Genomic DNA, 15,997 nt, shown 5'->3' with positions numbered 1-15,997 from the left:
CTTGATATGAAAAGGGTTGAAAACCACTGCTTTAGGTGAATGAAATCCCAGTATCTCTGTGTGTTGTCCCCTCTCCAGGATCTGTTTGCACTGGATGTGGAACCATACCGTTACAGTGGAGTGAACATGACTGGCTTTAGGATCCTGAATACGGAGAACAGCCAGGTGGCCTCCATCATTGAGAAGTGGTCCATGGAACGGCTGCAGGCTCCGCCCAAACCTGACTCTGGTCTACTGGACGGTTTCATGACCGTGAGTCCCTCCATTCACCTGAATGACTGAATGAATGAATGGATGGATGGATGGATGGATGGATGGATGGATGAGTGATTGAATGCATGAATGAATTAATGAATGAAGTAATCAATCACATGTTCTCCCAAATGCTCTCATACTACACTTATCCATTCATTATCCAGTCATCGACTCAAATCTTGCATTTTATTGCCCCAATGTTGCTTTCCGTCAATATATGTTTTTTTTTTTTTTTAATGTCCACCCCATGGGTGGAGGTGGGGGGGATTCTCCATGTCCGCCCCATACAAACTGACATCCCACATCCCACTGAGATCAGAAGTCAAATATGACAAGCATGCAGGGCTAATGTCACTGTGATGTGGGCTCTCTGCGATGGGAGAACACAGCAGCGGTAATGACTGCTGCGCACCATTTCCCGCTTTATACTGTACTGCTCTCTGTTATCTGGGAGCTCTGCCAAAACACCAACTCACCAGAGACGCCACACAGGGGAAATGAAAGGAGAGTAATGGAAAGGAGGCTGTGGGGGCAGAGGGGAAAGAGAGCAAAAGGGGCAGCTAGGGAAAGAAACAAAGACACAAAGAATGGGATGTTGTAGTGTAAGTGACATTAGAGTCTTTTAACAAATCTTGCATAGTCGTGGTTCCTGGAGAGGGAGAGTGGGATGTTTCACATTGGACCCCCCCCCACACACACACACACACACACACACACACACACGGCCCACACTTTTTTGCGTGTATAAAATTAATGGGTCAATTGACACTTTTTTCCCCCTCCGCTGAGACCTTTTCAGTTGTCAAGGAAGAACCCAGTTGCACAGTGTGTTTTACATGTGTAGTGAGTGCCGTGCTAATTGTGTCAGTTGTGAATCGTAGCTGCAGTAGGTGCAGTTCGGTTGAGAGCTCGTGCATGGTGGTTTTATAGTTCCCAGAAGGATGGCTGCTCAGCCCTCTGCATGTCGCCGTCTTTCTATTTACACAGATGATTTTTTTGGTACTCCTTTGTTCTTCTTCTCCTCCATGAGACTGAAGTCTAAACCCTAGCTATAGCCTGGTGGAGTCTCAGCTCGGGTGTGGGTATTTTTGGATCGGAGGAACAAGAGAAAGCACAAAGATTTATGCGTGTGAGGACTGCACTGTGACCCCGCTCATCACTGAATTAATGGCATACGAGTTTGAAGGCGGGGGATTGATTAATTAGACGAATGGCAATCAGTCAGCAGCTAATGCATATTGACATGGTGAAAGGTTCCGTAAACGTTTGATTAACGGCTTCATTTGTGCAGCGTATTTATGGTCCGGTGTGTGCTTAAGTAGTGAACCACTGATGTGCCATAACTTATGGACTCGGAGATCATGACAGATGGCAGCGAGGGACGGAGTTGTAGTACAAAGACTGTTGCATTCACCCCATGCACTGTTGTATGTTGGAGTTGTGTTGCTGAAATGTCATGAGAATGGTGCTGTATGTGTTCTTAAGAGGCATCAACAGCCTTGGATCTTTGTTAGTGTTTTAATAGTTTTTTCTCTTAGTGACAATGTGCCTATAACTCACTGAATGATTTAAAGCTTATAAGATGGAGAAAGAGAGAACGCACCCTTACTGTACCATATAACTGACTCTTTTCGCCAGAAACAGGCTGTATCATATATGAATCTCTGTAAACGATACAGAGACACCTCCCTGACAATAACGCAGAGACAGCTTGTTTATTTTTGGACCACAATACTTAAATGAAACGATTTTAAGTTGACCCCGTGTTATTCTCTATAGAGAAATTACTTCCGTGAACCAGGAGAATCGAGGGGATGAGCGAATGACGTCAGGACTTCGGCGCTCTATTCCTTCCAGTGAAAGCTGTTCGCCTTGTGGATGCATACGGCAAAGCTTTCAATCCATCTCCCATGAATCTCCCTTAGAGATAGAGTGAGAAGTTCAGTCACGTGAGAGAGACTCAGAGGAGAGTCGCTGCTTCTTTGCCTGGAAAGGAGCAAGCTTAGATGGTTCGGGCATCTGGTTATATGTAGGATGCCTCTCGGGTGTCTCCCTAGGGAGGTTCTCGAGGCACGTCCCAGTGGGAGGAGACCCCGGGGCGGACCAAGGCGCAGTTGGAGGAAACCCATCGACTCCCTGGCCTTGGAACGTCTCGGGATCCCCCAGGAGGAAGTCACTAATGTTGCCCTGGAGAGGGAAGTCTGAAGCACTCTGGTGGAGCTGTTGCCCCCGCGACCCGACTACGGCTAAGCGGTTGAAAATGGATGGATGGATGAATCTCGGTTGCAATGTGACTTTTGAGAAAATGCACTTGCATGCATTTCTTTAGGACATATTGTTATGCAAGTCATACCATGCAGAAACTACGTAGTCTTTGTCTGTTCTTGCGAGACCACCAAACCACTCGAGTATTGATTGCTAGCTAGGTGCAATTTGTTATGTACCAGCGCAAGAACTTAGTCAATACAAATAAAAATTGTATAGTTTCGCTTTAAAATTTTATGACTGTCCATTTCTCTAGTTTTGTCTTTTATCTCTAGACATATACATTATACTCTACATTTTTGTAGAGCATTTTGTCCTTTTATAAGCTATTTCATCATAAGCTACCTCTCTATTTCAATATACTATTACTGCAATAACCACAAGAGTTTAAGAAGCCTATCAAACCTATATTATCAGTTTGTTTATATTGTTTTGATCAGAATTATTTTCCAAAATGGATGCATTTATTTCCTTTATTGCCTTGTATTGCTTAACTCCCATTTAGTGATCTTAAGAGATAGCCGCTTTTTACTACTGGCCTGTTGGAGATGAACATTATAATAATGGAGAATATTTGTTCCATTTTCTTTCTTTCTTTTTTAAAACGCAGACTATTCCTACACCTGGCTGGTTCCTTTATGCTATGACATAGCTTCAATTAGCGTTGCTCTGGAGAAGCCCTGCCCGGTGTCGTGGCTTAACAAGCACAATGAGAGTGACCTAACAAGCTCCACACACTCATTATCATAATGTCTCTCCTCGTTAATTGCTTTAGCCACGGTCTGATTCAGCCAACGTGTGCTAATCTGAAGTAGGTTTAAAAAAAAAATATATATATATATATAACACCCTGACATGACTATACAAAACCACATGTATCACTCTTAGGTTTGTGGCCATTGGAGAGGAGAGCGGGGTGTTGCGTGTGTATCTGTATTATCATATAGCTAGCCTCGGTACCAGGCTTTCATTTTCGTCGGTGCAAAAAATGAAAGCCTGGAGGAACGCATTGGCCGCTCTGGTCTAGAAGTGGGAGTCAACCCTTCCGGGTGGGCGTCGCTCCAAATTATGTGACGTAGCGCTGCACTAGAGGGGGAGAGGAGGGGCCGGGGGTGACTGACAGATTGGTGAGATCCAATCAGTGCGCAAATCTCTGCCACGACCCGCCCCTCTTGACCAGAAAACATATAGCCTAAGTCTCATTGTTTGTGTGTGTGTGTGTGTGTGTGTGTGTGTGTGTGTGTGTGTGTGTTCTAAGGCTGTACCCTAGCCCTTTTTTTAGGACTCGAACTTCGGCAGGATTTGTAGAGCGAACATCCGGACCATTTGTTTCTAATTAATTTAAAAAATAACCTTTGAGATATCCGTCTCGATCAGAGTGCAGCGGGTCTCCCCCGCTCTTTATCAATCTCTCTCGTCTCTCCCAACACACACACACACACACACGCACACGCACACACAGCTGATCTGCAGCTAAAACGACAGCGTAGCTTGCTCATTAGCTGTCACATTTGTTCCACCTGTGTACTCTCTCAGAAGCGCATTGAAGTGGGCACAGGTCAAAAGCAGACCCTCCGTTACCGTGACCGTTTTGTTTAACAATGATCAGAGTTCACTGCTTTTTGGCGTGTGTGTGTGTGTGTGTGTGTGTGTGTGTCTTAGCGTGTTCACCCCGCTGAACCTTCACCCACCAACGTCATCACGTTATTTCAGCCTTAGCGTGTTCACCCCGCTGAACCTTCACCTACCAACGTCATCACGTTGTTTCCATGCAGGAGCTCAAGGATGTGGCTAGAAGTCACCCCACGTAGCCCATTATGAGTGTACACATAGTAGACTTTTTTTTTTACTGCGGGCACATTTAAATGGAGAAAAGGCTTTGTCGGATGGAAACAGCATTTCCGTTTTGACAGGTATCATTTAATAACCTGACTCAAGCAGAGCACGTATATGCACGGGTTATGTTATTATATCAGGACATCAGTCAAACGGCCATATTATGCAGTGCAACAGAACGCATATGGGGGTTAAATTCAAAGTCATGAATACGAATAGAGAACGAGCGATGCCTGCCTTAGTGTGCGCGGGAAGAATACATAAAGTCGAGCGGCTGTAACAGAGCAAGGCTAGATCTTTGGGCCAGAAACGATTGGATTCTGTCTCTCGTGCGTGCCTTTTACACTTATGCTTGATCCCCATCGGTCTGCCGATGCGGTCACGTCGTCTCTGTGTGGCAGAAGGGAAGGGTGGTGGGGAACATGCCTGAGGGGGTTGAAGGGAGCAGGTTAGTGGGGTGGTGGAGAGACTCAAATTCGACCGAGGGGTCCTGAGCAGGGTAGGACAATTCACCATCCACACAGATACATGCATACTCTATTTCTCAGACCAGTGAACAGACATGGAGTGTTGGACACACAATGAGCTTGATGCTGTGTGAGAATACTATGCTGGGAAGCAGGGCTGTTTGCAGGAGTTATCACGAAGGCAATGTCCAGGGTTTGGCTGATGGGTCTGGTCGTGGGAGGAGTCTGCTGGCCCTCCCCTGAGATGAGGCCTCTCTCTGCTAAGCTCCTTCCGTCTGCTTCTCCTCTGAGAGGACAAAAAAACATCTCTCTCTCTCTCTCTCTCTCTCTCTCTATCTCTCTCTCTCTCTCTCTCCCTCTCCCTCTCTCTCTCTGGGCAAAAAGACTTTCTGGCTGCGGCATTGTCCACACGCTTGGGGAAAAACATTTGGCCGTGAGTTGTGCCGGGACATTATTCCGGCAGCTGGGTTGGCACATGTCATGGCTGACTGTGGCCAAAACCAGTGCTTCCAGCGCTTCCAGTGCCACAGTACTGCTGACCCAGACGCTGGGCTCAGTGTCTGTCTGGGTATTGTTTTGGAACAGAGAACTGCATAATGTGCAAGACGAGTAGCTCTCCACAATGCTGGCTTCAGGCTTTTCAGTTTGGCCTTTTCTTTGTCCTCTCTGTACCAGTGAGTTCCCTCTCATCTTAACAATCAGCTACGAGGTGCTGTTCTCTTCACGTCTTCATAATCATATCGTATCAATTGCCTCTCTCGATTGACAATAAAAAAAAAACAGGTTTTGGCCGTGGTGTTTGGCTCGGCGGTGTGTAGCTGCGCTGCGTAGCGTGCAGAGGGCTGCGTAGCGTGCAGAGGGCTGCGTAGCGTCCCATGCTGTCACATGCAGTTTGCAGTGGTGCACAGAGCTGGATTAATGGCTCCGGGGCCCTGCGGAGTCGCTGTCAGGTATACGCCCGCTCAGTCAGGTGTCCCCAGAGATGGGTTACTGTGGAAACGGGAGTGATAATCTTGATTTTGGAAACAGATCTGGCACGGTAACACCCCCACTGCCACAACCCACCGCCTCGCAGTCGCCTCGCCAATCCCCCCACCGCCACCCCCCTCGTCTCCCGAGACATCTACAGATGCATGCCAGGCCTCCTGGGAGAGGATGCTGGGAGCAAGCGATACTGAACACCGGGGCCAGCCAGCGGTGAAGATGACAATAATGGCTATGGTGCTGGGAGTCGCGTATAACCCCTTCTATGTCCTCCTCCTGATTCTGAGTAGCTCTGAGAGCTGAGCTTGGCCTCAGCACAGCTCCAGTTATTGCCACCGGCCATCATTAGATCAGTAACCCCCCCCCCCCCCCCACAGTGCAATGCTCCCAGCCACGTGCACCCAGTGCCAGCCCATCGAGCCCCCCCACTGATCACTGCCCCACAGTACACCTGCCGGAGATAACTGATGCTCCAACGCACAGACAAGAGCACCCTGACAGATGGAGATGGAGCCAAATGGAGATGAGAATAGAAAATAAATGCTTTGTGATTGAATTCAAGGGGTATTTTACCAGAGATACACAGTTCACATGCAGTAGGGTGCTGGTGAGATATTTGTTTGTTTGTAGTAGATCTACACTGTTATTCAGCCTAACTTTCACCACCCTCTCCTGTAACCTCTGGAAACTCACGTGGACTGACAAGCAGCTGCACAACAAGTGTTTATCCTTATGTGAGGTCACATGCACTATAGCTCGTCTGGGAAATAAATGGTCTGTATACCACGCTGTGGTGTCTCGCTATTATTTAAATCTCAACATGTTTTAATAACATCGCCACTTGTCAATTTATAATCCTGCATTAAGTCCCCCAGCTCATATCATTTTACTGTTGCACATACAGTACTGTATACCATTCCTCGGTCGCAACCGAGTGAACACAGTAAAATGCTCAGTGTTGATTTGATCCCAGAGGGTGTACAGATGGACCCCTTACGGGTCCAGATGGTTACTTTTTGTGCACTCTCAGAGTTAAATCAACAATGAGGATATATTTTTTTTTAAACTGTAAAGACACTTTTAAAACCAACATATTAAAGTGAGCTGCTCTGGGAGCCACTTTGTAGCAGATTCCTCTCTCTTTGCTCATTATCTGCTTGCTAGGGGAAAAAGCCATCAGATTCAGTTGAGTGTTTAAGACTATTAGTGGTCCTGACGGTGCGTCTTGGTCGCGGCATGGTGGATTCTGCTAGTTAAGCACTCTGGGAGTCTGGGCCGCTCACAGCCATGCAGTCTGTGGTCCGTTCAAGGCCTGCCAGACCTGGGGCTCTTCTTTTAATTAGAGAAGCTGCCCTTAAAGACTTAAAACTCATTTATGTTCTTTTGAGGAAACCACCCCATCTCCCCCCACCCCCCATCCCTGTGCACATCCTGATTGATGGAGAATAGTCCCTGAACTGCGGACGGACGGACGGACGGACGGACGGACGGACGGAACAATGATATTTTAGATTCCATCATAGATCCATTGATCTATTTATGGTCTATGTTGTCAGGTAGAAAGTGCATTGCAGGGATGGTGGGGTAAATGTGTTCTATCTATTTGACTATTTCCCCCATATTCTTCACATGCAGACACATTCTCCATGGGTTCAGTTTAGTATGCCCTTTTCCTTTAATCCAATCATTTATTTTTGGTCTAGTTCATTCTTTTCTTTTTTATTCGCCATTGTTCACTTTGAGCTGCACTTCATTTTATTCATTATTATTATTATTATTATTATTATCTTCTATCCGATAAAGGTTAGTAAGGTTAGTAAGGTTAGCAGTCAACTGCAAACCCAAACCCATTGTTCTCAGATCAACAATACTGAACAAGTACATCACAGTGGTCTCTGCAGTAACAGCCGACAGAGGTCACACACGTAAAGGACATGGTGGAAAGATACTGCGGCGATAATCACAATCGGGAACGGCTGAACCTGCAATGACGATCTTTTTAACCATAACATTTTAATAATGCAGCCAGCGGGCTCCGCTCATCCCACGATGACCAGTCTCATTATTATACCGTCTCCATTATGCCGCGCGTCGCCTGGGGACAGATCAAAGCACGGCGGGGTGAGTCAGACTCAGACCTTGTAGCTGTTCAGACATACAGCACGCAGCAAAGGAAGCTCACGGAACACGGCACCAGGGTTGCCGCCCTTTACCGCATAATAAATATCAAAAAAGGAACTGCACGCTATTCTGCCGCCGCGTTGCCATTCGATGCTTTTCATACCATGGCTCCGAGAGAGTCATCAAAGAGCTCCCATTGCAGGTCTGACGAGAGTGTTTAAGCTGAGCCCCCCATCACACACACACACACACACACACACATTGATTAATAAGTGCTCTTTCAAACCGTGACCTCAGGGACTGAAGTCACGGCCCGGAGGACAGTCTATCAGCCGGATGAATATTAATAAACAAGGTCACAGTGGTGCTGAGACAGAGGAAGCAACATGGGAAACAGCACTTATTTCCACCTATCAAACACCATTTCAGAAACGGAACAAGAGAAGGGATTTTGACATTAAACATTCAGGCTATGTGCTTGTGCTTGATGGTGTGTAACGCATACATACTAATGCCTTCATGTATAGGCAAAAATCCAACCTGCATATTAAGCGCTGTGTTTTCTCAAAGAAGCATTGAGCCGAGCCAGCAGAGGTCTGCTGGATCACGGTTCCTACTAAAATAAAAGGTCAAATGTAAAAGGACACCCACATCTGCTGCTTGGTCTCACAGGCACCGCTCCACGGTTTTATATAGGCTGTGGAGTGCGGCCAAGACAGAAGACACTGACCCGGCCCACTCCTTCCTCCATTTGCTGCAGCTTATAATGATGATAATGTATGCCCATAGCAGATTGTTGAGGGAGGTTGGACAGGGCCCCAGGGTTGGAGGGCCATATATGTTCATGTTGAGAGTTAATGATGGCCGTGGCTGTCAACTCCCCTGCAGCCAGCCAGCCAGCCAGCCCAGAGTCCTCCATGCTTCCTGTTAACGAGAAGGGAATCAATTAGGCAGATTAACTATTTAGCGACAGCCCGGTACTCACTCTCCCTTGTTGGCGCTGTCTGCGCCGGTATGAATTTATGGCGGGCGAGTCTTCACAGAGCAAATGGAGGCTTGGACGCTGATATTTTAAAAGACGTGAAAACAGGGCAACTGCTGGCCAAGTGGTCCAGGCGCATCCCACATATAGGCGTTGGCCTGACAGCTTGTCGTGTGTTCGAGTCCCATTCATGAGAACCTTTGCTGCATGTGTCTCCCCTTCTTTCTCTCCCTCTTTCCTGTCCATCTTCACTTACTATCAATAAAAGAACAAGCGAGTCTTTCGAGAACATGAAACGGAACCTGACCCGGGTTTACTTTACCCATCAAAGGGCCCTTCTTGCGCTTTTCCCCCCAAAAATGTTCGAAGGCAACAAACCGGGTTTTTCTCTCGTTCTCTCCTTATACCAGCTGCTGTGTGTGTGCGTGTTCGTGCATGTCCATATGTGTGCAACTTACTGTGCATGTTCATGCTGCGAGTGTGCGTGTGTTTGTGTGAGACTGTGCATTGAAGTGAAAAGGTTTTGCTTTGCCTGAGGCCATTTCTCATCATGGTAGATAACCTGACGTCTGGCACCGCTGAGGTTTTTGTGTTCGACGGTGCAGTGCGGTTGAGGTGAGGTGCTGTGTGTGTGTGTGTGTGTGTGTGTGTGTGTGTGTGTGTGTGTGTGGTGCTGCTGCTTCTTTTGACCGCTCTAACCGCGTCCTCCAGCCTCCTGAGACCCCCGGGCAGGCAGCTGCATGACCACCACTCTCACACATCCAGATAAGTGTGAGAAATGGAGGAGGAGGAGGGGGAGGAGGAGGAGGGGGTAGCTATATTGTCGCTGTGTCGTACGTCCACAAAGCGTTCCTTTATTATTATTACTAGACCAGCACCGAGTCGGTAATGATGGAAGTTGGAGACCCATGCCTCACCTGGCTATGCAATGCCAGTTATACCCGCGTCAGAGTACCCATTCCACCCATCTGTCTGTGTCCCTTTTGGATATTAATGTATCTGTCTTTCTACATGTGTCCCTTGATGGAGTTCTTTGTCAGGCATGCCCAAATATGGAGTCTATGCAGATCAGAACAGGCCAGCTCCATATATGGACACTGGGCAGGGGCCCTGTCCTGAGCCCGGAGGTTCTGGACAACTGTGGGTCCGACCGACTTGACACCGGCCACTGCACTTATGCAGTTATGCTTTCATAGATAATTGATAATTATACAAACAAAGAATTTACATTTGTGGAAAAAAGTTGATCTACAAGCTCACAAAGCGTCACATTTTCACTACTTTTGTGCGACAAGCCCACAACATGTTATGAGCTTGCGGGCCCATTTGATTCCATTTGTCTCAGATTTGTTACAGATGGATAAATGCAGTGAGGATTTTACTTTTACTTACGTGACATACTCTCCATTTTAGTGTAAGCCGGTCCCTCCCCCCAAAAGGTGTGTTGTGAAGCGCAACGAATTTCAGCAGATATACCGTTTCACTTGAGTAATGTTATGAAATAGAAAAGCTGAATGTTCTTTTTTGTGGGGGGAGGGGAGGTGGAGGGGAGTTGCGGATTAGTGAATCAAATCACAAGTAGACGTGTTCTCAAACTTTATTTCATTGAAATAACGCAATCCCCGCTCCTCACCCCCAACCCCCCCATTCGCCTACACGCTCAGTCAGCAGAAGAAGCTAGTAGCCAAGAGAGAGCAAGAGAAAATAATTCACTGTTTTTCAAGATTAAGATTTAAGAGAGAGAGGGGGGTTGGGCAACGCCTCTCCGGAGCCCCCCCCCCCCCCCCCCTGACTCTGAACCGATGTGTCACTCTGTCACCGCAGCCTGCAGAGCCGTAGGCTGGCGGAGATGACAAGACACTACACTGTCACCCTCTGTCGCCTCTCTGAGAGGTATTATTAAATAATTAGGTCCCTCATCCGTTTACCGTATATACGTTTACCAGTGCCTTGCACGTACGTACGCATTAGAACCCCTCCCGCACGCACGCACGCACTCTATAGCAGAAACATTCTAGCAGTCTAAACAATATACGATCAAAATAATAATCGGTATATTGAAACTAAAAGATATCAGACCAACAATTAACCAACCTAGCTTCTGTCTAAACTACATCCAAATGACATTTGAGCCTTTGTATAAGTCCGCCATGGTCGTCATTTTATTAAATTAAAACTCTGGTTGTGGCAGCGCCAGAGACCACCAGGGATGGAGTATAGGTCTCCTGAAGGGACAATGCCACCATAGAGTATAGGTCTCCTGAGGGGACAATGCCACCATAGAGTATAGGTCTCCTGAGAGGACAATGCCACCATAGAGTATAGGTCTCCTGAGGGGACAATGCCACCATAGAGTATAGGTCTCCTGAGGGGACAATGCCACCATAGAGTATAGGTCTCCTGAGGGGACAATGCCACCATAGAGTATAGGTCTCCTGAGGGGACAATGCCACCATAGAGTAGAGGTCTCCTGAGGGGACAATGCCACCATAGAGTATAGGTCTCCTGAGGGGACAATGCCACCATAGAGTAGAGGTCTCCTGAGGGGACAATGCCACCATAGAGTAGGTCTCCTGAGGGGACAATGCCACCAAAGCTCGGGGGCTAATTCTACGAGTTACGCATCCCGTATACACGTGCACGGCGCCTGGAGAACTACAGAGGGGCCAACTTAACAGCTCTCATCCTAATTCAGCCACGGTGTAAACAATCACGAGAAACTCAACTGTTTTCCAATCAGCGTGCCCAGCGTTAAAGCCATAGTGCTTGATGACTTTCATCACCGGCTGAGCCATTAGCCGCGCTTGTAAATGGACTGGTTAATCTGGGTACAGAGGCGCGTGTGTGTGTGTGTGTGTGTGTGTGTGTGTGTGTGTGTGTGTGTGTGTGTGTGTGTGTGTGTGTGCTGGTCAGGTCTCTAATGGGGAAGAAGCCCTGCTGAGAGATGGTCACATGCACGTCAGAGAAGGGGGGGGGGGGCTCACGGACACATTAGCAACTCAAATGGGCCATTGTGTGAATGCGAGGTGGAGAACTGCCCACGCTAGATTAGATAACCTTGGGGCCTATAACAACCGCACTGATAAGGGAGGGGCGATGACAGGATGAGGCAGGGAGGGCACAAGGAGGGAAGGAACAACAGTGGTGGAGTTTTTCGGTTTTGTTTTTGTATTGCAAGCGTATGACTTTAACGGCACTACATTATAAATAGAAATGTTGTACTTCTGCCTCCACTATACGAAGGGACTCTTGGGACCCAAACGTATCCAGAGTCGGCTCGCGGGCGCAACGGCGCAGAGAGCGCCAGACTTCCCTTTCCCCGGCAACGTTAGCCACTTCCTCCCGGGGGATACGGAGGCCATCCAAGGATATGTGTGAAGATTTAGCCCCCCATGGTCCTCCTCCCAGTTCAGGAGGCATCCATATAGCCTACAAGATGCCCGAACCACCTAAGCTGCATGGCTCCTTTGCAAGTGAAGGAGCAATGGCCTTACTCCGGCCATCTGTCTGAGAAAACTCATTTCAGTTTCTTGTATCCTTGATATAATGTTTTCGGTCTAGAGCAGACCCACACTTCTGGACCATAGGTGAGAGTAGAATGGAGATTGCTTCCTTGGAATATCGAGAGCATATTGCTTTCTGGCTCAGCTCTCTTACTTGTCCTCCCCCCAAGACCCAACGATACATAAACTCTGTTGTAAATTCTGGTTCACTATACCTGTGTGCACAATCCATCCCAAACTTACACAAATATTTTATGAATTAACCACTTCATTAAGCCCAATTTCAAATATCGTGTACATTTTTGACCATTTCTGAATATACCCGTAGTTGAGTTATATACTTTGTCCACCACTAAGAAAGGAAAGAAAGATTAAGGAAGGCAGGGGAAAAAAAGAGAGGATGGAAAGAGCAACTCTCTGAGAGATGTGAGGAAAAATAATAACTGTGAAAAGAAGAAAAATGGAAGTGAAGGGAGAGTGGTGTTGGGAGGGCGGGAGCGGGTTGGTGGGGAAATGAAAAGGGTAGAGCACATCAGCAGAGAGAGAGCAGCAATGACATTAAATCTGTGGCTGAAAACAGATGATTTCCCATTTAACACTCCATTGAATCGGCCCGTCATTCCGGGCTGTGCCTGGCACTGCGATGCGACGGTGGCAGTACTTTTCCTTCTGTTTCACAATAACATCATCCCCCCTACACACACACACACACACACACACACACACACACACACACACACACACACTCCCCCACACTCGATCGTCCCGGGTACCTTTCTACCTCCCACCTACGGCCTCAATATCCCCCCAGCGGAGGTACAGTAGCTAGGGCGATATTAGGCGACCTGCAGGATGCCGGTGGGTGTTGGAGGGGGGGGGGGGGGGTGAGACCTGTCCAAATAACAGCAATATACCACCCGCTCTCACTCTGTAGAGCTCCCAGTAATGGCCTGCAATGGACTCAGCGGGGGGCTTTGTCAACAGAGTTTCTTGCAAATGAACGCATGGCGATATTGCAGGGGGGATTTTCTCCCTTTTTGCGAGACGGAATAGACAGAATGCGGCAATGCTGGAGGGAGAAAGAGACGGAAGCGCCTGTTGTTCGCACTCAAATATAGTGTGCAGGAATCTATAATAATGGTGAACTGGAAACTGAAAACAGTTTATTAAAATGTCCCTCAAAAAGAAGGGATGGGTTTTTATAACGCACAGCGCCTGGGCATTGCGTCACTCCAGCCCTATAGGCTATACTATACATATATAGCGTGTTATATATTTAATCCTGTAGATTTTATATCGGTGTAATTCATAATTATGAATTAATTATTCAAAAATATTAATTATAAGTTTAAAAATTAAGAGTCAAAATCAATCTGAATTTTAGAAGGGGCACCAGTGAAATGAGCTTAGGAATAAGCACAAGATTAATTTGTATTTAACCCTTAAGTTAAACCACTAATAAAATAATTAAAATAATCAATTATTAATAAATCTATGGAATCTGAAGGTAAGAGATCTTTTCCATTACATAGCCTTTCTTACTTTGCATGTGTCAAAAACCAGTAAGTTCAACTTCTTGAGCAAATAATAGACTTGTTTTAAAAACGAATCAATTTATTTCCACACCTAAGCTTATAGACAAACTCAGTAGAACAATAATCAAATGAATTCTTAAACAAGGGTTAATGCAGGTTCAAATAGAATTTAAGAAACAAATCAAATGATAATGCAATATCTATATGATAGATAATGTTCTTTGCCATGATAGAAACTTGATGTAATGCGGCAAGCGGCAGGGGTTTGATCGCTGGTCTGGGTAACCATGAGCTTCTTGTTGTAGTGCCTTGTATTGCCTGGGATCGCCTGGGACGCTCAGGTCAGAGCGTCGGGAGCTGGTCTGTGTGGCGATGTGGCCAAGACCCTCTTATCAGACATCCTTCTCTCTGGTTCCTCTCCCTCCATCCGTTATCCTGGGGTATCCTTGATGTCCTCATCCGTCCCCGATTCTCCTCGATTCTCCTGGCTGGCTTTCTCTCTGCCTCCTCAATATATAGTTATCTTTGTTGTGCAATGCATGGCTCAGTTACCATGTACAGTATGTCACTCTCTTTGCAAGATGGAGACATTGAGATGTCTTGTGACATTCCCAGACGTTGTCAACATGTTGCTGTTGTGAGGCAAAGTTTATTTGAAGTTCATTTTTGGAAAGGTGTACGCATGCACTTATCATGGCTTTAGATCTCACATAACACACAATCTGCAATAATTACATTTATTGTACAGTGAATGTCATACTTCCAAGTGATGGTCAAGGAATTGTGAATGAATGCTTTTATGACTGGGTGGAACATTCAACCATTATGACATACCGGTATCCAAAGTCAGGGTGTGATCTGTGGCGATGACACTTAATCCAGCTGAAATGGAATCAAGTCTTTATGGTACAAGGGTATCCCATGGGGCTGAGTCTCTGAGTCTGTAGGGAAACAAGTCAATAGATTGTGTACTTCCTTGTATTTGAACACGAAGGCCAGTGGTGCCTTGAATTGGACAGTTCCCAGTAAGAGTGTGTACATGCCACCATGGGCAGGATTTTATATACTCAGTCAGTATACCATACTGACCATTCTTGAGGGTCAATAGGTCAGAAGACTCTTCTGCAGGCTATAACTGTCCGGCTCCTCCTGCATGTGACGTCAGTATGGGAGAGAGAACACTTCAACATGTTCATTAGATCATCCAATGCTGCATGTGCTATAGCTGGATGCGATAGCTTAATTGTGCCTTTATAACCCTCGTCTACTACACAAACATATACTGTAATAATACTGTAATAATAATTAATTATATACACCTGTTGGGAAAAGACCAGCGGTTTACACACCTTTCATGTCAAGGACCCCCAAATTAATATGCATTGGCAGCACAGTTTTAGTTTAAACTGTTAATGTTTTTGTTTTAGGAACTGAAAAAGGGAGAATATTTATACTAATAAGACCTAGAGAGAGTGAGATTTGTCCGTGACGCAATCACAGGTCCCGACCCACTGTTTGAGAAACAAGTGTGCGAGAGCACACAGTGTGTACTGCTCGGCCTGCATCTGGAGTGTTCCCCAAACAAAGAGAGCTAACCGCTAACTCAATTAGAGGCTTAGATTTCCACCGGGGAAGAAAAGGAAAACGTGAAATTATCTCTGCCACTTAATTTCACTCAAAGTATTGCTCATGACCCCACAAACCCCTGGGCTAATTGTTTTGTGTGTGTGTGTGTGTGTGTGTGTGTGTGTGTGTGTGTGTGTGTGTGTGTGTGTGTGTGTGTGTGTGTGTGTGTGTGTGTGTGTGTGTGTGTGTGTGTGTGTGTGTGTGTGTGTGTGTGTGTGTGTGTGTGTGTGTGTGTGTGTGTTACACCTCTGTACCCTTAATTCCTCCTCCAGTCCTCTGCATAGTTTGTGAAGATATTAATCATCGCTAGGATGTGCTCATGGGTTACTGTATCATCAAGCCTGAGGATTCCTGTACATTAGGATGTTCCTAAAGTAGGTAAATTCCTATCCGCTGCAATCACAGATGATTTATTTTTTATTC

The 15,997-nt window shown here is 46.5% G+C and overlaps 1 protein-coding gene across 1 annotated transcript in view; it reads left to right on the top strand.

The window, feature by feature from the left end:
* The window catches only part of grik2 (glutamate receptor, ionotropic, kainate 2), a 171,162-nt gene that overhangs the window by 72,541 nt on the left and 82,624 nt on the right, over nucleotides 1-15,997 (top strand). The window contains exon 6 of the mRNA XM_080769215.1: nucleotides 79-252. Coding sequence (XP_080625341.1) covers nucleotides 79-252 — 174 coding nt within the window. The remainder of the gene's footprint in view (nucleotides 1-78; nucleotides 253-15,997) is intronic.

The sequence above is a fragment of the Protomyctophum bolini genome (assembly GCF_963924005.1).
Source record: "Protomyctophum bolini genome assembly, chromosome: 7".
NCBI classification, from domain to species: domain Eukaryota; kingdom Metazoa; phylum Chordata; class Actinopteri; order Myctophiformes; family Myctophidae; genus Protomyctophum; species Protomyctophum bolini.
The sequence above is the reverse complement of the archived record's forward strand: the minus strand, read 5'-3'. Positions and strand labels throughout refer to the sequence as shown.